Genomic DNA, 25,326 nt, shown 5'->3' on the forward strand with positions numbered 1-25,326 from the left:
GTTAAAACAGTAGATCTGAGACTGTCATCCTTAGTAAAGCCTGCTTGCAAGATTGCCCCTTGATGGGTGGCTGGGAATCTGGCTGGTAAACAGTCCCCTACACCGATAAAAAGCTTTCCCTAAATGATAGAAATTTACTGTGTATAAACTGTACAATGTGGTTTATGCTGAATATTTTTATTTTCTTCTGGAAGTTTGGAATTTGGATATGTGCTAATAAGCACAAGTGCCTATGTAAACCAGCACCCCGTAAAAACTTTGGGTACCAAATCTCTAATAAGCTTCCTTTACTGAGGAATTGTTATCTACTGATGTGTTGACACAACTCATTTGCTGAAGGAATTAAGTGCATACTGTGCAATCCCAGCTGGAGAGGATTCTTAGACGCTTGCACCTGGTTTCTTCCTGACTTTACCCTACGTATCCCTTGCTTCTGCTGATTTTGCTTTGTATCCCTTAACTAGAATATAGTTAGCCGTGAGAATTAATATATGCGGAGTTTAAAAGTCCTCCCAGAGAAATCTTTAAACATGGTGGTTTTGGGGAACCCCCCTTCAAATACAATAAACAATTGTTCCAGTACAGCTTGTTGACAAGATCATCCTTTTTCTACTAAATTACCTTGGGATATTGGTCAAAAACCACTGAGCAACTTCATACTTTTTCTATTGTCTTGATCCTTCTAGGTCCTTTACATTTTATTTTTTTTAATGTTTCTTTGTTTTTGAGAGGGGAGGGAGAAAGGGGGGGAGGGAGAAAGGGGGGAGGGAGAAGGGGGGAGGGAGAAAGGGGGGGAGGGAGAAAGGGGGGAGGGAGAAGGGGGGAGGGAGAAGGGGAGAGGGAAAAGGGGAGAGGGGGAGAGGGGGAGAGGGGGAGAGGGGGAAGGGGAGAAGGGGAGAAGGGGAGAGGGGGAGAGGGGGAGAGGGGGAGAGAGGGAGAGGGAGAGGGGGAGAGAGGGAGAGAGGGAGAGAGGGAGAGAGGGAGAGAGGGAGAGAGGGAGAGAGGGAGAGAGGGAGAGGGAGAGGGAGAAGAATCCCAAGGACGCTCCAAGCCCGATGCAGGGCTTGAATTCATGAACTGTGAGATCGTGACCTGAGCCAAAACCAAGAGTTAGACACCCAACTGACAGACACCCAGGGACCCCTATGTCCTTTACATTTTAGAATCAACTTCATTTCTGTCCAAAAAATCCTGGGATTTCAGTTGGGACTGCACTGAATCTACAGACTTTTTTGAGACTAAAATTACTAAAAATACTGTGCTGAGCATTTCAATCTATAAACATGGCACATCCTTCATTTACCTTTTCTTCAATTTCCCAACAATATTTTGAGGTGTTCAGTGCACATATCTTGTACATTCTTTGTTAAACCTATCCTTAAGTGTTTTATTTTTATTTACCATAAATTTTTTTTGATTTCCAATTGTTCACTGCTAGTATAAAATTGGTTTTTGTATCCCACCTTACTAAACTTTTTTGTAGATTCTTTGCTGTCTACATACAGTGCAAATCAAGACAGCCACATTTCATCCTTTCAAATCTGTATGCCTTTATTTCTTTTTCTCGTCGTATTGGATAGAACCCTCACTATAATGCTGAACAAGTATCTTTGTTCTTGATTACAGGGAAAAACATTTAGTCTTTCACCATTTATTTCAGACGCAAGTTTCAGATTCCTTTTATCAGGTGCGGACATTCCTTTTTTTTTTTTTTAAATGTTGATTTGAGAGTGTATGTGTGCACATGTGTACGTGAGCAAGGGAGGGGTGGAGAAAGAATTCCAAGCAGGCTGTGTGCACTCTCAGCACAGAGCCTGACGTGGGGCTCGACCTCAAGAATGGTGAGATCATGACCTGAGCCAAAATCAAGAGTTGGATGCCCAACCAAATGAGCCACCCAGGTGCACCTCAAATATTCTTTATGATTCCTCACCTTAAACAACCTTTTGGCTAGCCATCACAAAACTACCAATCCTAACTGCATCAAGGAAGAGTGAACTGTACTTTTACAATCAGAAAAAACTTACTAAAATAAAAAGGATTAGTTGGGGGTTGCTATATTTCTTCCACTCTGATTTACCTCATAAAGTATGAGTCGAACATCAGCCTGCTGGCCTAAGCATCTCCTCAAACTATCCATGATCTCAAGGCAAAAAGTTTCATTGGCAACAGAATTGTAACGGCTGTGAACATCCACATGGACCTGAAAGGAAGAGAGGCCAGTTCCTGTATATTTTACCAAATTAATTTTCACAAAGAAGGTAAAATGAGCCTGTGTTCTTGGTCAAAGAAACTTAAATTTAGCTTTCCCCATATGCAAAAATCGTCAGTAGGATGTGATAAGCGTCACTCTTATTCTGGTTTGGAGTAAGAATTTTCAAGCATTTCAACAAAATTAACTCTTCTCTATCCCTTAAGGTCTTTCTTGGCAATGTCAGGTGCTTAGGATGGCACACAGATGATTTCACCACTAGAATCCAGTAGTCTTAATATACTTGATTATACTTAAAAGGTCTAAATGCTTCCTGAAATATTTTCAGAAGCTAGCACAATCTAGCTCTTTTTGCTTCCACAAAATCCTCAGAGTTTTATAGGTAGGTAATGTTTAGTTTAGAAATGGACAAGACAAAGAATTACAGCCCTTGTTTTAAATAATAAATCCAGTAACTATAGACCAAGACTCCTAACCCTTACTACAGGCATCTCAGTGAGGTAGTTAATACTGACAGATCAAATCCTAGCTCTACCCTTCACTGCTTACATCACCTTGGGCAAGTCATTTAACCTTCCTCAGCCTTAGTCTTCTTATTAAGATGTGGATGATTTTAACAATACACTAATGACACCCAGTGTTCCTAATATTTAATCTGTGCCATATGTTATGAACAAAAGTTTTTTGGAATCACACTAGAGCAACAAAGGATTCTTAGTAAGATTGTTTCATTAATTTGCTATTTACAAATCACACAGTACATAAAATAATAAAAAAAAGAAAAAATTTTATTGCTCCAAAGTCTGAATTACCAAAATACTGTAAAAAGTCTTATTTTCTCAGATTACCAGGCTGTGCAAAGTAAATTAACTATTAAAAATGGGGATAATAATAACATCTAGACTCAGAGGATTACCAGGAAGATGAAATGACATAATAAATATAAAACACTTAGCACACCACCTAGCAGGACAAACCACAAATGCGAGTCACATTGCTAATTCAAAATTTTCTAGTAGTCAAATTCAAAAAGTAAAAAGATGCTGGTGAAATTAACATTTAACCAAATATATCAAAACTATTTCAACATGTAATCAAAATTAAAAATAACAAGCTATTTTCCCTTACCTCACACTAAATCTTCAAAATGCAGCATGCATTTTACACATACAGCGTGACTCAATTTGGCCAGACACATTTCAACTGAGCATGCAGTTCAACAACCACACTGAGGCTAGTAGCTACCGTGGTGGAGAGCACTGTCTAGCACACAGCAAACCCATCATTTTAAGTAAGTGTTAGCTGTTACCACTGCCATCATCATCAGACTCTGTTTCAGGGTCATTTGTACAACCAGAGCAGGAGAGAGAAAGAACAGTGTACACATCACCAACTTCTGCACGAATGCACACGACAACCCAGCGTTAACAGTCCTTACCTGGCTGGCACCGATGGACTGACTGCACTGGGAGGAGGACAAGCTGCCCAAAACCTTAAAGTTCTTCAGAAGCAGCAAAAACCCAGCAACCGCAGCTTTTCGGGCATCAAGCTGGCTAGCTCAGGAACAGACAGAGAAATAGTTAACCAACAATATTAGCTTCACAGGAATAGGATTCTGGGTCAGAAAAAGCCAGTTACCTCTGTACAGAAAAGGAATATGAATAAGTAATGAAGCACAGAGCAAAATAAAATAAATTTATATACTCAAAATAAAACATCAGCTGTTCACAGCAGTTAGCAGTAGAGGAACTCAGCTGATTTCTCACTATCTAGTTAACCTCATGACACGATCTATACTTTCTTCTATGTGGGGAACAAGAGTACTGAGAAGCTATACAATGGGCCAATAACTCAAATATTAAGTACTAAGTAGGATAGAAACGGCTGATTGTCTGAAGGACCACTTCCCTTCTTCGTAGAGGAGTATAGTGCTTGGCGCCTTGTAAACCCTCCATCCAGAAAAATGATACATTCATCTCACTGAGGCTCAATGATCAATTCATGGGGGAGATGTTATGACATACAAACCTTGGCCTAGCAGACATACCTCTGGGTAAGGAATAACAAAAAACCGTCAACTCTAGAAGAGGGATAATAGTATATACTTGCTGGTTGTTCCTCTGTATATCCACAAACACATTATAATAGAGTCAATGTGACATCAACTGAGCATCTTAGGGGTGCCTGGGTGACTCAGTTGGTTAAGTGTCCGACTTGGGCTCAGGTCATGATCTCACAGTTCATGAGTTCGAGCCCCGTGTTGGGATTCTGTGTTGACAGCTCAGAGCCCGGAGCCTGGAGTCTGCTTTGGATTCTGTGTCTCCCTCTCTCTCTCTGCCCCTCCCCCACTTGTGCGGTCTCTCAAAAATAAGTAACCATTAAAAAAAAAAAAAAAAAAAAAAAATTGAGCATCATATATTTAAAGTACCAAATGTTTTCCACCTATTACTGGTCCCATAATACGTTTGTGGGAGATAGTAATATCATCTTTAGCTCCCATAATACTTTTCGGGAGGCAGTATTATCATCTTTAGCTTATACACTAAGAAATAAAGGAAAAGAGATCAGGAGGCATTGACTAAGCCAAAAAATACCCGAGACCGCTTAACAATTTAGTCTACAGTCACTAGACCGTAACTCAATATTCACTAGAGTGAGTTTCTTGAATATTTTCCTAGTGAAGATGTTTTCCTTTCTAGAACTCTTGCCAGCTGGCACTGCAACCTTGTCCTGAAGATTATTCTAGGGGTGTACAGCAGAGTACCTGAGATCAGAAGCTCATATTCTAGCTCCACGAACCTTTGTTTGACTTCTGGAAAGTCACTTATCTTCTCTAGGCCTGAGTTTCCTGATCTGTATGGAGGAGACTGTAATAATTCTAACTTTACAGGTTACTCTGAAGACTGGATGCGATAAAGAGCCCTGCACGTAGCACAAGGCTGTGCCTGATGAAAGCTGTTCTGTTGGGTTAGACATCTGCAGGACCACTGTGAACAGGCTGTACAAGGAGACGGCAGAGAAGATGGTGAGTAACATTAGAAGGCACTACTTCCCAGGGTCTCACGGGATTTTCGATACCTGGCAAACATGGCTTTCCGAAGGACAAGTATCAGGGAGTCCCTCACTGACATGCTGACCTTGAGAAGGGGCTGAAAGACAAAGAAGAAGTAGGTAGAAAAACCCCCAAGTTTATTAGCCTTTGCTCATTTCTACCCAAAACTGTCACTATTTGGCTTATATAAGGAAATTTGGTTCTATTTTTACATACATGTTTCAATGCTTATTACACTTAGTAATATGGACAACAGCATACTTTGAAATACTAAATTTAAACTAATTGTGAAATGCCTTTAAACCTGTCGTCATCAAATTTCTAAGAGCTTTACAATTATCTCACTAACTTGACAATGAGTCACGGGAGACACAAGTGTGCCAGGAAGAAGGGGGTACACTTAGAAACAGAGTCTCGCTCGGGGCTCACGCACTTTTAATATAGTTTTATGCTTCAAAATCAAGGAATACAGGATTTCTCAGACATTTATATTTATGAAGAATCACATCAGACTTCCATTAGGCAGTTCAACCTCAGTTTTGCCAAATTCCTTAGGAGTCTGAAGCCTTACCTGCACTGCCTTCAGCAGCCCTTGTACAGTTTGAAGCGGCAGAAAGGATAAATAGTCAAAAGTTTCTGTGACTTTAGCAGAACAACTTTGAAGAACTAGGGGTGCATACATGATGATATTTGAAAGCAAATCTGAAAAACAGAATCTATAGTGAGTTGTCTCAAAAACTAAAGATATTTCAAATAAATGAAAATTAAATATGGGAAAATAAATGATAAAAGGTTTTTTGTGTCTTTTGTCAAGTATACTGCAATAGCAATTTCTACTGATCCTATATACTTTTTCTTTGGTCAGTGTAACTAGGATGTACTTCTGAAACTTTCTTCTGTGATAATATTAAGATTATAAAAATTTATCTAAAAGAAGGGAAGAAATCTGTTACACTGTCAAGACAAGTAGCATACAATATCTTCATATTTCTAAGCTGAAGTCAGTATCTGTGAACTTTTTAGTTTTTTTTTTAATGTTTATTTATTTTTGAGTCAGAGACAAACAGAGCATGAACAGGGGAGGGTCAGAGAGAGAGAGAGACAGAATCCGAAGCAGGCTCCAGGCTCTGAGTGGTCAGCACAGAGCCCGACGTGGGGCTCGAACTCACAAACCATGAGATCATGACCTGAGCCGCAGCCGGACACTCAACCGACTGAGCCACCCAGGCGCCCCTTAAGTTTAGTTTTGAGCGAGAGAGAGAGAGAGAAAACAAGCATGAGTGGTAGAGGGGCAGAGAGGAGTCGGGGGAGAGAGAATCCCAAGCAGTCTTCGCACTGTCAGCACAGAGCCCGATGCAGGGCTTGAACTCACAAACTGTGAGATCATGACCTGAGATGAAATCAAAAGTCAGACGCTTAACCGAGTGAGCCACCCAGGAACCCAGCTGCGAACACTTATTAGTGCAAGTATAGTATCGTCCTATAAGGAATATACAAAACCACACAAACATGATCTCTCTTCAAGAATTTTAATTAGGAGTCATAGAAAAACATATTTTGAAAGCATGAAAGAGATAAATAATGGGTCAACATCAAGTATCTAATAATCGCAAACATATTTTATTGCCTAGCAAATATTAGAGAGGCTAAAGAGGAGTTCAAAGGAAGAAGAGATTATTATGAGTTGGTGTGCTTTAGAAGAGTGAAAAGAAGTATTTAAGCTGGGTTCTGAAAGAAGGCTGACATTTAGATGCACCAAGAACCAGAAAGGGCTACTAGATGTAAAGGGAAAAGTATGAGGAAAAAGAAGTATAGGGCATATTCAGAAAACGGGTTGGAAAATCCTGTGAAGCGGGGGTGAAGAATTCATAAAAATAAATAAGTGAAGTTAATGCTGAAAAGGCAGGATGGATCAAATTGTCAAGGGCTTAAAGGGCCAGGATAAAGAGCTGATAATTTATAAGGAAGGTACTTGTGATTTCTGAGTGATAGAGTGGTATTTTAGTAACACCATGTGGTGGCATATGCAGGCTGACTTGCTGCAGAGATGAGAGAGAGCAGGGAAATCAGAACCTATGGCAAAAGCCTAAATGCAAGGATGTAAGGCTGCAAACTAGGCAACAGGTGGGAAGGAAGGGCACAAAAATGAAGACAAAAGTAACAAAAAATGAGAGAACTTAGGTACTAAGTTTGAGCTAATGAAAAGGAATTCCAACTTCTGGAACTTGGAGAGTCAGGCTTCAAATAACAGAAATACGAACAACTGAAAGGGGACTTTGTTGGAAGGAAACTGTATTGCATTTGAAATAAAAGGAAAAAGAAAAACCTAAATGGAAATATCCAGCAGGAATGGGGGCACTGGACCAAGGAATGAGGACAGTCTTGATTGACATAAAGATTTAGGAGCCATGTCCACCGAAGCCCACAAAAATAAATGAAGTCATGCAAAGAGGTATGACATGTACAAGGAAAAGAATGTGTAAAAAGAGCAGACTTCTGCTTCCTACCACCATGGAGAAACAGTGACTAGATTTATCCTCCCACTTTAAACAACAATAACAAAAAGGGCCAAATTATATTAATAATTTTCAGACACTAGACAAGCAGTGCAGGCCCATGGTCCCCCAGAGAAGGGAAATAAATGGGGTATGCCTTAGAACTGCTCCATCTTACCGCCTAGAGAGTTCCTAGGCAGCAGCACAGAGAGGGGAAACTCTGAGCCCAGTGGTCTTCCCAATTTAAAGAGATGGAGGTGGGAATTCAAAAAGCCAAGGCAGCAAGAACTCACAGGGCAGAGTTCTAGAAAGGAAAGAGCTACACGGGAAGAGGGCCCCGGAGATGTGCGAGAAGCCCCCTGTGTATGTCAGTTGTGTTCTGGTAGGTGCATGATTGTGAGGAAGCTACTAGAAGCCAAGGGAAGACCCAGCAGCAAGAAGCAGGCAGATCTATTCTCAGAGGTCACAAAAGACAAATAATAGTTCACATTCACAACAACCACAGTGGAGACACCTCATGATATACAAGGTTCTATACTTAGGCATTTGTGAAACCTAACTAGCCTGAGATTAAAGGCTACCTGGTCTTGCTTAACACAACATAATCATCCAAATGATTAAATGTTTTCCAAAAGATTTAAAGCTCAAAATTATTTGAAAGAAAAAAAAAATCCATGAAATTAACAATGTAAAAATTCATAGTGTCTACTATCCAATCAAAAATAACAAAGCATGCAGGGTCTCCTGGGTGGCTCAGTCAGTTAAGCAGCCAACTTCAATTCAGGTGGTGATCTCACAGTTCGCGAGTTCTAGCCCCCCACGTTGGGCTCTGTGCTGACAGCTCAGAGCCTGGAGCCTGCTTTGGATTCTGTGTCTCCCTCTCCCTCTGCCCCTCCCCTACTCACATTCTGTCTCTCTCAAAAATGAATGTTAAGGGGCGCCTGGGTGGCGTAGTCGGTTAAGCGTCCGACTTCAGCCAGGTCACGATCTCGCGGCCCGTGAGTTCGAGCCCCGCGTCGGGCTCTGGGCTGATGGCTCAGAGCCTGGAGCCTGTTTCCGATTCTGTGTTTCCCTCTCTCTCTGCCCCTCCCCCGTTCATGCTCTGTCTCTCTCTGTCCCAAAAATAAATAAACGTTGAAAAAAAAAAAAAAATGAATGTTAAAAAAATATATTAAAAAAAAAATTACAAAGCATGCAAGAGGTGGGAAAATATGACCCACGATGAGGAAGAAATCAATCAATAAAAACAAAACAGAAATGCTACAAATGATAGGATTAGTAAATAAGGATATTTAGAAAACTAAAATAAATATAATTTATATGTTCAAAAAAGGTAAGGGAAGCATGTTAAGGAGAGCAAAAATATGAAAAAAGATACAAATCAGATGTCTATAGATGAAAAATTAGATTGTTGTACAAGATCTGGGAACTTGAAGTTATAGCAGTATCAACTGTCTAAAAACAGTAAAAAAGACTAAAAAAGAATCTGTAAGCTATATAGGCAATGTAAAGCAGCCTATTACACATGTAACACAGTTTAGGGGTGGGAGGAGTGTGTGCTGGTAGGAGGGAGATGACAGAAAAGTTTTTGAAGAAATCGTATCTTGGGGTGCCTGGGTGGCTCAGTAGGTTGAGCATCCAACTCCTGATTTCAGCTCTGGTCATGATCTCACAATTCGTGACATCAAGCTCCACCTCGGGCTCTGTGCTGACAGCAAGGAGCTCGCTTGGGATTCTCTCTCTCCATCTCTCTCTACCTCTCCCCTACTTATGTTCTCTCTCTCTCAAAATAAACAAACATTTAAAAAAAGAGAGAGAGTATCTCAAAATGTTCCAAACTTGATGAAAACCACAAACCTACAGATTCAAGAAGCTTAACAAACTCCAACCAGAAACATGGAGAAAACTACACTAAAGCACATAAATTGCTTAAAACCACTGATAAAGAAAAATATATATATTATATAGAAAGGAACAAAGATATGAATGAAAGCTAACTAATTAGAAATGCTGAAAGCCAAAAGACCAGTAAAGTAACATCTTTAAAGTACTAAAAGAAAAAAACAAAACCCTGTCAATTTGGAATTCTATACCCAGTAAAAATATATTTCAAAAAACACTAAATTAAAGACTTTTTATGACACACGAAAAGAATTCAACAACAGCAGATCAGTAGTATAGAAAAAAAATTTTTCTGAAGAATTTGGCAAATATTTTTTTTTCTATTTCCAGTCTTTTTTTTTTTTAATTTTTTTTTTCAACGTTTATTTATTTTTGGGACAGAGAGAGACAGAGCATGAAAGGGGGAGGGTCAGAGAGAGGGAGACACAGAATCCGAAACAGGCTCCAGGCTCTGGGCTGTCAGCACAGAGCCCGATGCGGGGCTTGAACTCACGGACTGCGAGATCATGACCTGAGCCAAAGTCGGACGCTCAACTGACTGAGCCACCCAGGCGCCCCTCCTTTTCCTTCTTGATAATCATAACAACATAGAAGGATTTATGTCTCACTCGCAGCATAATCAAAGATACTGCATTGAACTACTGTAGCATTAAAAACTTTTTTTTCCAGGACCAAAACAGTATTGACATTTACATGAATATATTTCCTAGAACTTTATCCACCTTCTCACAGCTCAATACCTAAGAAATGACTGATGGGAGAGGATGCTCTGGTCACAACTCTGTTGAAGACTTGCTCGAGAATTTCTTGTCTGATCATCTCATGGATCTAAAAAGAACAGGCAATAAAATATTCCATGGTGACCTCCAGCTTACAGTTGTATCAATTCATGTTAGGCAGTATGAAAAACAGTCTGGATAGAAGTATAACATGACTTTATTTCAAAACTGTTTATTTATTTTTGAGAGAGAGAGAGAGGGAGAGAGAAAGAGAGAGACACGGAGCATGACTGGGGGAGGGGCAGAGAGAGGAGACAGAACCCAAAGCAGGCTCGAGGCTCTGAGCTGCCAGCACAGAGCCCGACAAGGGACTCGAACTCATGAACTGTGATACCATGACCTGAACCGAAGTCGGACGCTTAACCGACTGAGCCACCCAGGCACCCATGACTGTTTATTTCAAAGACAGATATACTGTCAATCATCTGGAAAGATATGATCACTCAATTCTAGCCTCACTCTGTGCTCAGGTGACTCATTAGCAGGGCAAACTACCATGTTTATTAGCCTAAAAGAGAGCTCACATGAAAGTATTGCCACATGTTCGGTTCAGCATCAAACAGAACTAATTCTACTTAGGTATCCATTACATGCTAATACCCCTATTTCTGACAGTATGCATGACTTATTTTAAAATTTAAAAGCCCATGAAAATTTCTGGAAATCTCAAAAATCTTCACCAAACCCTTCCTCGGCTTCTGGAAGGACAGTAGTCACCTTAAAAAAGAACTGTTTTCAATTTTCACTCAAATTCTTACATGAACTTGATTACTTCCAGGTACAGACTAATTTCTTTCAGACATCAAACTAACAACAGATTATTAGTAAATTATATTTTCTATAGATGCCTTGACAAAGCCAACATCTGTAAAACCAAAGGGAACCTCGCTAGTTTTAAAAAACATGAATTTAAAAACAATACTGGGGTGTACGGGTAGCTCGGCTGGTTAAGCACCCAACTTTTGATTTCAGCTCAGGTCATGATCTCACAGTTTGTGAGTTCGAGACCTGCACTGGGCTCTATGCTGACAGTGTGGAGCCTGCTTGGGATTCTCTCTCTTCCTCTCCCCGTCTCTCTCTCTCAAATAAACTTTAAAAAACATAAAAACCAAAAAATATTAACATCTTTTATTCTTTTAATCAGATTACTATTAAGAAGGGTCATTTATATCATCTAACACACAGCTCTCAAGGACTACTGTATGCATTCACTTCATTATTCTGGATCAGAACCCTAGATTTACATTTAAATTAGCCCCCAAATAACATTTCCAACAGACATTTTTGGCGTGTAGCTACATCAATTCAATGTCAAGAAGATGATATAGAGCAATCATTAGCAAAGTTGTTTAGCCTCATAATCTAGCTTTTGTTTTAGCTGAAAGGAAATGAATTTTTAAAAGCTGTTTCAGAAATTAAGATTGAGATGATCACTGTCATATGGTAATGAATTAAAAAATAGAACTATTCTGAGTTCTTCAAAAACAGTGAACCAAAAAACATGATTCTTCAAGGTGGATGTTCTACAGTGACCTAAAAGATTTCTTGTATAAGATAAGAGCATCCAAAGAAGCTCCCAAACAGAAAATGATAAAAAATGATTTACTACTGGAGGAAGAAGAGGAAATCATAAAAATCTAATTGACATTTGAACGTCTAAGAAAGAGAAAAAGGGGAAATTAAAACACATGAAAAACTAATACAAACAAAGAACGAAAATACAAACATTCCATCAAGCTGAATCTGTCACATTTCAATTACTATCCCGAGTTCTGTTCCTGGAAACTGCTGCATACTCAAAACTTCCTTGTCCTCCAAGCTCCCAGGCAAACGCCATGCCCCATTTATAATTTCATTGAATTAGGGAATGGCTGCCAAACTAGGGTCTCACCTTAAAAGTTTCCAACAGGATATCAGCTCCCAGTTTACAAGCATGCTGGGTTGGCTTTTTAGAAAGACATGAGCTGGTTTCAATAGCTTTTCCATCAAGAATCTTCTTTGGCCCATATGAATCCATTAAAATGAAGCCAAGTTCTACCAGGCCCTGAGTAACATGATCCCAACTATGAACACTGCAAGAAAACAAAGCTTAGTTAAAAAAAAAAAAAACTTAGAAAGATACTTTACCTTTATATTCATTGTCATGTTTACACATTTCCTAAACTTGACCTGAATCACCAACACTATTCACATGAACCTTTTCTTCTCATGCATCCTTATGTCAGAATTCTGAATTCCTGGATGTACAGTGTTTCCACTAACAGAACACTGGGAAAATCCAAAAACTACAAAATATTCAAAAACATACAGACAAAACTGGAATATCTCAGTGTACTGACCATTATACGTTTCCATTCAAGATTTCATAACTGGAAGTTAATTGTTGCTTCTTCTACTTCTCCTATGACACTAACAACACTTAAAAAAAATTTTTTTAATGTTTATTTATTTTTGAGAGAGACTGAGCATGAGCAGAGGAGGCGCAGAAAGAGAGGGAGACACAGAATCCAAGGCAGGCTCCAGGCTCCAAGCTGTCAGCACAGAGTCCAGTGTGGGGCTCGAACCCAAGAACCATGAGATCATGACCGAGCTAATGTCAGAAGCTAACCAACTGAGCCACGCAGGCACTCCAACACTAACAACACTTATATTCTATACGTGCTTATAAATTTTCTCTATAATAGAGACCATCTTGTAGTCCTATTTTTACTCATACAGCCTGGCATAAAACTAGCATTGAGAAGGCACACAGTAAATATTTATAGCAGGGATATTTGCGTTCATATTTATACATTCATATATTTATATCATATTCATCTTATAGTATGAATCAATGCACGATCTGATTTCAAAAGCATGAGCTAAAACTACAAATAACCTTTTGCATAGCAACAGAATCCTTGGTCATTTTATACCATTTAATGTTACCCACTCCAGTGGAAACGATATGCTTATAGTAACATTTCTATCATATCTACCTGCTAAACAGCTGCAAATTATAATACAGCATTAAAGAATAAAGGAGACGGTCGTGAACAGATTCTCATAACATTTTGACAGACTTTAATAATATTCACTCTGGAGATCTGGGATCAAGATAATGGACTGAGCACATGCTCCAGGCTTCTCACCCCAAACACCTACAAATGATAGAGAAGATACACACACCTGTGTGCATATGCCTAAATACAGTGCATATATACAACCCATAATAATGTGGAAAAACAAGAGGCATTTTTGACAGATTAGAAATTATAAAGAATCCTTAAAAAAATAATAATAAAGAATCCTTAAAAAGTCAAAGAAATATAAGGGCACCTGGACGCCTCAGTTGGTTAAGCATCCAACTCTTTTTTTTTTTTTTTTTAATTTTTTTTTTTTTCAACGTTTATTTATTTTTGGGACAGAGAGAGACAGAGCATGAATGGGGGAGGGGCAGAGAGAGAGGGAGACACAGAATCGGAAACAGGCTCCAGGCTCTGAGCCATCAGCCCAGAGCCCAACGCGGGGCTCGAACTCACGGACCGCGAGATCGTGACCTGGCTGAAGTCGGATGCTTAACCGACTGCGCCACCCAGGCGCCCCATGCATCCAACTCTTGATCTCAGCTCAGGTATTAATCTCAGGGTCGTGAGATCAAGTCCCATGCTGGGCTCCCCTCTGGGCAGGGAGCCTACTTAAAAAAAGAAAAGTGAAAAGTAATCTAACACGAGAACGAAAGATGAAGCCACTGACCACACAGTGCAAAGTGAAGGGGTGGCTCCAAAAGCAGATACCAAGGGCAGATATGCCAGGCACTGGCAGGAACTCTGGGGCAACTTCTGTGACGACTGGCTGGAATCCCCCCACACGATCAGCTGGGTACACAGCATCCTTCCGTGTACCTTCTTCCCCAACAGCTCACCATACGCCCCCAGTTTATGCCAAGAAGTGAGCAACACTGAGCCTGTTGAGAGGTGGGATCTCTGAGTGGAGGAGCTTTGGCCTAAGAGGCAGAGCAGCACTGAGAGTACAGCAACATGCTGCAGAATCAGGGAGGCTAAGTCCTGGCACCCCCTACCTCTATCCTTACATCAGAGGTAAGCTGTATTAAACATGGCATTCTCAGACAAATCAGGGAACTCCAAAAGTAATAATGAGACGACCAATAATCACCACATGTAAGAAAAAAATACCACCTTGAAAGAAAAGCATCAAACTCAATGAAGAGAACTAACAACTGAGGTAAAAGGAACCAACAGAAGATTTTAAAAGTCTAAAAAATATCCTTAATAAGAATATTACAGCATGAAACAAAAAAACACTTACGAAAAATGAACCAATTGTCAATTTTAGAAATGAAAAACATGACTGCTGGAGTGTAAAATTCAGCAGTTAAACCTAAGAGTAAAATAAACAGAGCTGAAGAACATATTAATGAAATAAGAGAACTAAGGGATTTTTGTAGAAGTTCACATAAAAAGATAAAAATATGAAAAACTTCAAAGAAAAATTAAGAGACATGGCACATAGATCAAGAAATCCTACAGCTGGGGTGCCTGGGTGGCTCAGTTGTTTAAATGTCTGACTTTGGCTCAGGTCACGATCTCACGGTTCATGGGTTCAAGCCCTGCGTCCAGCTCTGTCTGAGCTGACAGCTCAGAGACTGGAGTCTGCTTTGGATTCTGTGTCTCCCTCTCTCTCTGCCCCTTCCCTGCTTGTGCTCTCTTTCTTAAATATACATTAAAAAAAAAAAAATTCCTATAGCTAATAGAAGAGAATGGAGATAAAGGGAGGGATCAATCAAAGAAAATAAGAAAAACAGAGTTTAAGAAAGACATGAATCCTTATAAGTGAAAGGGCATACCAAGTATCAAGCAGGAATGAATTTATTTACTTAATTTTTTTAATGTTTATGAGAGAAAGAGCATGAGCGGGAACGGGGCAGAGAGAGAGGGAGACACAGAATCCAAAACAGTCTCCAGGCTCTGAGCTGTCAGCACAGAGCCTGATATGGGGCCCGAACCCACAAATCGTGAGATCATGACCTGAGCTGAAGTCAAATACTCCACCGACTGAGCCACCCAGGCACCTCAAGGAGGAATGAATTTAAAAAGGAACTTCTGTAAATTGTGTTAAATTTCAGAATATCAAAAATAGAAATGAAGTCTTAAAAATTCCCATCAAGAAAATAACAGATTATCTACAATAGTACAAAGAATCAGATAATCATCAAACTTTCATTAGTAATTCTAGATGCAAAAAGACAACGAAAAATGATTGTAAACTTAGAAGTCAAACTATTGTTCAGATGCAAGGGCAAATTGAAGACATTTTCAGATATGACAAGACTCAGATTATTATCCTTTACTTTTTTAAAGATTTATTGATTGATTGATTGAGAAAGAGGGGGAGAGCAGAGACAGGGGGAGACAGAATCCTAAGCAGGGTCAGTGCAGAGCCCGACGCAGAGCCCGAACTCAAGCACCATGAGCCTGTTGCTTAACCGACTGAGCCACCCAGGTGCCCTAAAAGTTTACAAACCATATAAGAAAGGATTAATTCAAAAATTATATACTTATGGTGTATTTTCAAGAGAAAAATATGAGACTCAAAAGAGAGGGAAACAAAGAAACCAGTCAAATTTACTATGATGCCTAAATAAGTGATTAATAATAATCTTGGGGCGCCTGGGTGGCTCAGTCGGTTAAGCGGCCGATTTCGGCTCAGGTCATGATCTCGCGGTCCGTGGGTTCGAGCCCCGCGTCGGGCTCTGTGCTGACAGCTCAGAGCCTGGAGCCTGTTTCAGATTCTGTGTCTCCCTCTCTCTGACCCTCCCCTGTTCATGCTCTGTCTCTCCCGTCTCAAAAATAAATAAAATGTTAAAAAAAAAAATTAAAAAAAAAATAATCTTAACAAGAAGCAAGTGGAGAAACAATGTGTGCACTGAGGTTCTATCTCAGAGAAAGTAGATTACCGTCCATTTACTACAAAATATCTAACTGTAACACAAAAGATTTCATACATGATTGTTAAACAGGGGAGTAAAGGGGCGCCTGGGTGGCGCAGTTGGTTAAGCGTCCCAACTTCGGCCAGGTCACGATCTCGCAGTCCGTGAGTTCGAGCCCCGCGTCGGGCTCTGGGCTGATGGCTCAGAGCCTGGAGCCTGTTTCCGATTCTGTGTCTCCCTCTCTCTCTTCCCCTCCCCCGTTCATGCTCTGTCTCTCTCTGTCCCAAAAATAAATAAACGTTGAAAAAGAAATAAATAAATAAATAAAAAATAAACAGGGGAGTAAATATAATCTGGAAGTTGTACTGGTTCATATGTGATTTTTTTCCTAGTACACTAACGTTTTGCACCTTTAAGTATCTGCAAGTAAACACAAAATATATCAACAGAGCTGAACACAGCAAACCATGGAGGAATACAGGACTGTTCATGATGCCCCTTACCCTGTTTTCTTCCTCTTGGCTTAGGCCACTGCAAATTGGTATCTGTGAAGTGTTTATTGTATGGTTCTTCCCAGTATTTGTGCATCTGGTTCTGGTATCCAGAATTTAGCCTCGATACTCCCCTTACTGTGCCTTTCCAGGTTACTGCAACTTGTTTAAGTGAAAATCCCATATTTACTGTAGCAGAACTTTTAAGTTAAGAATATATTGGGGAAAAAAGGAATATATCAAATGTCATTCTTTTCTATGGCTGAGTAATATTCTTGTGTGTGTGTGTGTGTGTGTGTGTGTGTATCACATCTTTTTTATCCATTCATCTATCATTGGACACTTGAGTTGCTTTCATATCATGGCTACAGAGAAGTAGATAAAGAGAATTAAGAGGAACTTCGAGTTGTAAGTCACAGAGATGAAAAGAACAGCATAGGGAATAATCAAAATATTTTAATAATGCTGTATAATAGAAGATGAATATATTTATCACGGTGAGCACTGAGCAATGTACAGAACTGTCAAATCAGTGTAACACTGCGTGTTGATTTTACTTCAAAAAAGAGAATACATTGGATTTTTTAACTAGACTTACGCTGATCATTTTACAATACATACAAACATTGAATCATGTTATACATGTGAAATATAGTGTTATCTGTCAATTATATCTCAATTAAAAAAAATCAGTGTTCTAATTAGAATGTCATTTTATTTTTTTTAGTTTTTATTTTTTTTAATGTCAAATACATTTTAAGTCTAGTCACCTTATTTTCCCCACAGGTACTATCATTTTTAAAGTGTCAATTTTTAAAAAGAGGTTTTTTAGGAATACACTGTTATAACAGACATGCCAAAAATCAACACTAACCGAATACAATAGCACCAAAATGTGCTAAGTGGGGTCCAGAAATTTAATCATATACCATATAAAATTATTTACAGGTTAATTAACTGACTGGAGCAAGTATGTGTAAATAACCAGCTGGTTATTCTAAGGAGTCTAGTAATATTCTCCAAATGCCTCCTCACTCAGGTTTGGTCCTACCTGGTGGTAACTGCCCACTCCACCCTAACTATAGATGGAGATGCTTCCAGGTCCTACGGCTGGGACTCCCAGGAGGGCAACTTTCCAGGAATTTCCTGGCTAGCTAATATGCCTGTATCTTTAGCCCAACTTGGAGAGACTGGGTTGGGAAAATATAGGAGATACAACCATAAACTTCAGGAAAAAAGAAGAATAACCAGAAACAGAGAAGATAAAGAAGCTTTAAAGTTTATCAATGGGTAAACCACCCAGAAACAATGGATTCTAGCCTGAAATTTGCCTTATGTGCCAACCTCATGAAAATTCAATCTAAATCAGAATTCCCAGACGTGGAATGAGATCTACCTCAAATTATGATTTAAATCATAAAGCTTTAAAACTTATTTAATCCACAAAGCAAATATGACACAGTAAAGATTGTTACAACAGCTAATGTAGATCTTGAACTTAAAATAACATCCAGCATACCAGTCTTTTCAATTTGATTTAAAATGGATTTATCTAAAACTGCTAATTCAATTCCATCCATCAGCCTCAAACTTCAACCGTTAAATAAAACTTTTAATATTTTTTTTACTCACCTAAAAAGCCAATGAAGATTCAGGCCAAGAAAGAATTGCACCCACTTCAGTTCTGTATTCTTGTTATCAAGGAGGCCAAGAAATCAAGCCTTAGGATTTAAGGATTTTTTGATATAGGAACAGCTCACTTGACCAATTAATTTTAAGGGATTTACCCTTGATATGTGGAGTCAATAGCTGTAGTCCTCAATTTTCTCTGGTGGGCCACAAGTGTATCAGACTTCATCTTTTAACACCAAATACCTTATGAACCTACTGGGGTTTGGCTTCATGAACTCACCTATTCTTCACCACTTCCAAGATCAAGGTTGAAACACAAGACCTATGAGGGACTAGATTCTGAAGAAATTTTGAGCCTTGGAGAAGCTGAAGATCCTTAAAGCTTTTTACAATTGAAGTTTTTAAAAGGTCAAACACCTAATGTAATGAAAAAAATAGCAAAATGAAGAAAAAATGATAGCTCATGCTATAGAATCTGTTCACGCTCACTGCCATACACTCATTTCCCTAAAATAACTGTTTCACTAAATGAGTAGGATACAAAAATTAGGACTTTCAATGGGAACTTGAGACAAGCATTCCTTAGGAGAGAAAAAGGGCTAAAATCAATACTAATACTACCCACAACCAGGGAACACAGATGAAAAAAAAAAAAGGGTAAAGGATTTTATATTCTCGTCCCTGCAACTAGCCTGTTCTCATTCATTTCAACTCCATCAAGGACAATTTCTTAGAAAGCTACAATATAATAAAACTGCTGGTGAATTCTTCCTACTAAACTTCCTACTGTTGTCACTTAAGGGACTGTGTGATAGGTTTCCACTCTTATTCCCACCTCACCATCTGGCTTTCCACACCACAGGAGATAAAGGTATGAACTAATTATCTGAAGAAGTCTTCAGGTAGCCCCCAGAAAACAGCACAGGCCCACGTGTCTTATAGAGGAATTTGCTGCTAGCAGAATAGGCTAAAGAAGGGCTCTATTACTCCTTATCAAATACAAAAGGAACCAAAAAGTCATCAACAAATACCTGTTCCTCAAATCTTTGTATTCTTGTTATAGAGAGCAGGAGGGCAATGCTGAAGGGACATGTATTATTACTGAAATCTCCTTGCTGTCCTGTCTATAAAGAAAACAAAAAAGAGTCGTTATTTACAGTAATCTTAAAAGTATAACATAACCTATTGAAAACAATCTTCAAATGGATCAGAAACCTGTGATCAGAAACCTAGGACCTAAAACTACAGAACTTAAAAAACAAACAGTATCAGAAAATCTTTAAAACCTTGGATTAGGTGAAGATTATTTTAAAAAAGCATAATTTTTATCAGAAAAAACGGATAAACCGGACCTCATAAAAATTCAAAACTTTTATGCTTCAAAAGATACCATTAAGATAAGTAAAAGACAGGGGCGCCTGGGTGGCGCAGTCGGTTGAGCATCCGACTTCAGCCAGGTCACGATCTCCGGTCCGTGAGTTCGAGCCCCGCGTCGGGCTCTGGGCTGATGGCTCAGAGCCTGGAGCCTGTTTCCGATTCTGTGTCTCCGTCTCTCTCTGCCCCTCCCCCGTTCATGCTCTGTCTCTCTCTGTCCCAAAAATAAATAAAAAAAAACGTTGAAAAAAAAATTAAAAAAAAAAAAAAAAAAAGGTAAGTAAAAGACAAGCCACAAACTGGGAAAAACACTTGCTAATTATACACATGGTAAAGGACTTCTACCCAGAATATATAAAGAATTCTTAAAATAAGACATGTAATCAAAAACTGACAAAAGAGGGGCACCTGGGTGGCTCAGTCGGTTAAGCGTCCGACTTCAGCTCAGGTCACGATCTCACGGTCCGTGGGTTCGAGCCCCGCGTCGGGCTCTGGGCTGATGATGGCCCAGAGCCTGGAGCCTGCTTCCGATTCTGTGTCTCCCTCTCTCTCTGACCCTCCCCCGTTCATGCTCTCTCTCTGTCTCAAAAATAAACATTAAAAAAATTAAAAAAAAAAAAAAAAAAAAAAAAAAAAAACTGACAAAAGACTTGAATAGACATTTCCCCAAAGAAGATAACAGAACAGCTAATAAGCACATTGAAGAAATGTTCGATTGTCATTAGTCATGAAGGAATTGCAAAGCAAAACTTCAGCGAGACACTGTTTCATACGTACTGGAATAACGAAAATAAAAAAGACAAGAACAAATGGTGAGGATGTGAAGAAACAAGAACCCTCATATAGTGCTGGAGGGAATGTAAAATGATAAAGCCACTTTGGTAGTTTCTTAAAAATGTAAACAAAATTTATCACACAGCACAGAAATTCCACTTATAGGTATCTATCCAAGAGAAATGAAAACATATGTCTTCACAAAGACCTGCATGTGAATTTCATAACAGCATTATTCATAATAGCCAAAAAGTGGCTATTCAAGTAGAAGTGGAAACAATCTGAAGTGGAAAACAATTCAAATATCCATCAACTGATGAACAGCTAAACAAACTGATATATGTATACAACGGAATAACTTCAACAATAAAAAGGAATGAAACACTGACAGAGGCTACAACATAGATGAACCTTGAAAACATTATGCTAAATGAAAGAAACCGTACACAAAAGATCATATATTGTATGATTCCATTTGTATGAATTGTCTAGAAAAGGTAAATCTGTGGAGACAGTAGATTAGTGGTTGCCTGAGCCTGGGGTTGGGAATGTGAATTAACTAAAAAAGTGTGAGGGCGCTCTCTCGGGTGCTCTCTCTCTCAAAAATAAACATTAAAAAATATTTTTAGAAAGGAGGCAGAGGGTGCCTGGGTGGCTCAGTAGGTTAAGGGTCGAATTCGGCTCAGGTCATGATATCACAGCATGAGTTCGAGCCCCATGTCAGACTCTGTGCTGACAGCTCAGAGCCTAGAGCCTGCTTTGGATTCTGTGTCTCCCTCTCTCTCTGCCCTTCCCCCACTCAAAAATAAACATTTAAAAAAATTTTTTTAAATGTTTATTTATTCTTGAGACAGAGAGAGACAGAGCATGAATGGGGGAGGGTCAGAGAGAGGGAGACACAGAATCTGAAGCAGGCTCCAGGTTCCGAGCTGTCAGCACAGAGCCCCATGCGGGGCTCGAACCCACGGACCGTGAGATCATGACCTGAGCCGAAGTCGGATGCTTACCCGACTGAGCCACCCAGGCGCCCCCCCCCCAAAATTTTTTTTTAATAAAAATGGGCGTGAGGGATTTTACAGGGTCATAAAAATGTTCTAAAACCGGATTATGGTGATGGTTGCACAACTAGGTAAACTTACGAAAAATTACTGAATTGTAAACTTAAAGTGGATGAATTTTATGTAAACTATACTCAGTAAGTTAAAAAAATAGGTCTTTGAGGTCTAAAAGAAATAATACCCAAAAGACAAAAGAAAAAATATAAAATCAAAGATAAAACAGAAAACCAACAAACAAAAGTAAAACAGTGAAAAGATGAAGAAATACAAAACTGGTTCTTTGATAGAAATCAATTAATATAGTAAGATAAACCTGAACAAAAAGAAGAGTGAACAGATACAGACGAGATAGAAGAACTTTAAAGTCTAGCTCCACATTACAGTCTTTAAATATCCTTTCCTACAAAAGGGACCCACAGCTCCTTGGAGAAATGCCTGATACCCATATGGATGGCACAAACAAAGCACAAGGCGAGCCTTGGTAGGCAGTGCTCAGAGTCACGTCAGGACGACACATAAGCCAACTTGAAGGATCTAACTGGCCAAATACGGGTCAATTTGAGTAATGAATAATGAATATATTGAATTAAAAAGGTTAGTGGGTGCACAACATTCAAAAAATACAGAGGTTGGGGCACCTGGGTGACTCAGTCGGTTAAGCATCTGACTTTTGATCTCAGGGTTATGAGGTAAAGCCTCACAAAGGGCACCACGCTGGGCGCCTACTTAAAAAATAATAATATATAAAACAAAAAAATATATACAAATAAACAAAGGAGGGGGGGAGGCTTTTCTGACGGAAGAAAGCCAGCTAATAATGTAGAGGGAATGACAGAATTTTTTGTATTTTAGGGGTGCCTGGGTGTCTCAGTTGGTTAAGCGTCCAACTTTGGTCTTGTAGTTTATGAGTCTGAGTCCCACATTGGGCTCTGCAGTGACAGCGCAAAGCCTGCTTCGGATCCTCTGCCTCCCTCTCTCTGCCTCTCCTTCCACACGTGCTCCCTCTCAAAAATAAAGCCATAAAAAAAACCATAAACAAAAAACAACATAAAAAAATTTTTAAAATGTTTTAATTCTACCACTTTGCAACTCCCAGTATAATTACTAATTAAGGCCAAGAATCATCAGTAGATGGGAAAACGAAAACCACTGGTGAAAGGCTGCTGAGGACTTTCACACCATCTCAAGTTATGAGCCCATAGATTACTTTCTAATTACAAAAGGAAACATATATATTTGCAAATGAAGAAAACGGACAGTTTTTGTCTTAACCAAATGACTTAGCATCACCACTAGGAAGACAGCCTAATATCATGAGCCTTCTGCTATTTTGACACCACAGAACAGGTGGCAAACTACAGCCTGTGGGCCAAATCTAGCTCACTGCCCATTTCCGTATAGCCCTTGAGCGAAGACTGACTTCTACATTTTTAAATTGTTGAGGGGGAAAAAAAAACAAAGGAAGAATATTTCATGACACATGAAAATTAAATTTCAAATGTCAGTGCCCATACAGTTTCATTAGAACACAGCCACACATTCATTTTTGTCTCTCTTGTTACAACAGTAGCACTGAGTAGTGGTAACAGAGACCATATGGCCTATAAAGTCTAAAATAAAATACTACCTGGCCCTTTACACAAAGTTTACTGACCTCCTACAAGAGAAACTATACATCACTTATGAAATAGTCCTGCCAAAAATGTTGAGTCTCATCATGAGGAAACTATAGGACAAATCCAACAATGCGAGACATAAGACAATTGGGCTGGATGCTTCAAAAAATTCAATTAAAAGATACTAATCCTATTCTTTCCTTTTAATGTTTATTTATCTTAGAGGAACAGAGAGGGCAGGGGGGAGAGGAAGATAGAGTCCAAAGCAGGCTCCAGGCTCTGAGCTGTCAGCACAGAGCCCAACGCGGGGCTCAAACTCACAAACCGTGAGATATGGCCTGAGGTGAATGAAGTCAGACTTCCCACCGACTGAGCCACCCAGATGCCCCAATACTAATCCTTATTCTTAGGAAACACATGTGGAAGTTATTCAGGCACTAAATTGGACTTCTACTTTTAAATGATTCAGAAAAATAATATATGTCAGAGAGATAAGGTAAATGTGGCAAAATATTTAAAAACTGGTGAATCTAGAGTTGCCTGGGTGGCTCAGTCAGTTAAGTGTCTGACTCTTGATTTTGGTTCTCAGGTCATAAACTCGCAGTTTGTGAGATCGAGCCCCACATGGGGCTCTTTATGGATAGCATGCAGCCTGCCTGGGATTCTCTCTCTCTCTCTGCCCCTCCCTCTGCTTGCACACTCTCTCTCTCAAAATAAGTAAACATTAAAAAAAAAAAAAAAAAAACCCAGCTGAACCTAAGTGAAGGGTATATAGGTGCTCATTGTGCTACAGCGTTTCAACTTTTCTGTGGGTTAAAATTTTCAAAATAAAATGGAGGAAAAAATAGGTCCTTTATCTGTATATTACTTTTCTTTCAAAAGAGCTCAAAACACCTCTAATTATTATCTTATTACTTCATAATTATTTAATGACAAATGACTTAGTTTCACAAAATCCCATAAACACACTACTAGAAACAGGCAATATCCCAATTCTTAAATGGGGAAGCAGAGGTCAAGGTTGAAGCTCACAAAAGACAATGATAGAGTTAGGATTAAATGTTAAGTTTCCTGTTGAACAGTATTTTTTTCTTTTTCCTTATTTTTTTGAGAGGGGGAGCAAGTGAGCAAGCAGCAGAGAGACAGAATCCCATGGGGAGGGGGGGGGAAGGAGAGGGAAGGAGGGGGAGAGAGAGAGACAGAGAGGGAGGGAGGGAGAGAGAAGCAGGGCTTGAGCTCACCCAATGTGGGGCTCGAACTCCCCAACAGTGAGGTCATAATCTGAGGTGAAGTCAGATGCTTAACTGACTGACCCACCCAGGCATCGTTTTTTCTTTTTCAAACAATATTGAAGGTTTGGATTTAAAATGGAACTTGCTTAAGAATGTGATGACATCATATATTTTCTACTTTCAAAGTAAAAGGCATCCTCTAGATTAAGGGTCATTCTACAATGCTTCCACTTTTTCCCCGTCATTAACTAGCTTGAATTAAGTGGCTTGAATTCAAACACCCTGTTTCATAAAGAGATCCCTGGATCACCTGAAGAGTTTAGGGCTACCTTGAAGTGTTTCAGGAGTTCTCTGCCTAGTTCATAGTCCAATTTGATGGCAAACACAATATGTAGAATAACGGTGCCTTCCACATGACGAAGTTCACCTGCTGGCACAGTAACAAGATCCAACAGCCTAAAAGATTCAACAGAAAGGTATGAGCTACGGGTTGAACAAGAGACAATCATGCACATCCTCAGATGAACAAGTAGACCCAACTCAAGCCGAACCTGTACCATCACTGGAGGCAGACAGTTAAGTATAAATTCTACCGCCTCGTTCCTTGCCCCTTTGTAACACAACTTCCTGAAAGAACTGTCTACTGTCATTAATTCCACTTCTTTACCATTTCCCAGTTAAATCTAATTCAATTAGGCTTCTGTCCCCTCCCTACCCACTCCCCTCAATGCCATTTGAGTATTCTTTTTTTTTTTTTTAATTTCTTTAATGTTTCTTACT

The 25,326-nt window shown here is 39.4% G+C and overlaps 1 protein-coding gene across 4 annotated transcripts in view; it reads right to left on the minus strand.

The window, feature by feature from the left end:
- The window catches only part of FANCI (FA complementation group I), a 97,411-nt gene that overhangs the window by 26,981 nt on the left and 45,104 nt on the right, over positions 1–25,326 (minus strand). For all 4 annotated transcript variants that reach the window (XM_045448675.1, XM_045448674.1, XM_045448676.1 and 1 more), the window contains exons 10-18: positions 24,876–25,002; positions 19,524–19,616; positions 18,773–18,909; positions 12,332–12,512; positions 10,402–10,489; positions 5,836–5,966; positions 5,291–5,361; positions 3,651–3,765; positions 2,081–2,203 (exon numbers count right to left, since the gene is read on the minus strand). In XM_045448675.1, coding sequence (XP_045304631.1) covers positions 2,081–2,203; positions 3,651–3,765; positions 5,291–5,361; positions 5,836–5,966; positions 10,402–10,489; positions 12,332–12,512; positions 18,773–18,909; positions 19,524–19,616; positions 24,876–25,002 — 1,066 coding nt within the window. The remainder of the gene's footprint in view (positions 1–2,080; positions 2,204–3,650; positions 3,766–5,290; positions 5,362–5,835; positions 5,967–10,401; positions 10,490–12,331; positions 12,513–18,772; positions 18,910–19,523; positions 19,617–24,875; positions 25,003–25,326) is intronic.

Source organism: Leopardus geoffroyi, chromosome B3 (genome assembly GCF_018350155.1).
Source record: "Leopardus geoffroyi isolate Oge1 chromosome B3, O.geoffroyi_Oge1_pat1.0, whole genome shotgun sequence".
In the NCBI taxonomy this organism is placed as follows: domain Eukaryota; kingdom Metazoa; phylum Chordata; class Mammalia; order Carnivora; family Felidae; genus Leopardus; species Leopardus geoffroyi.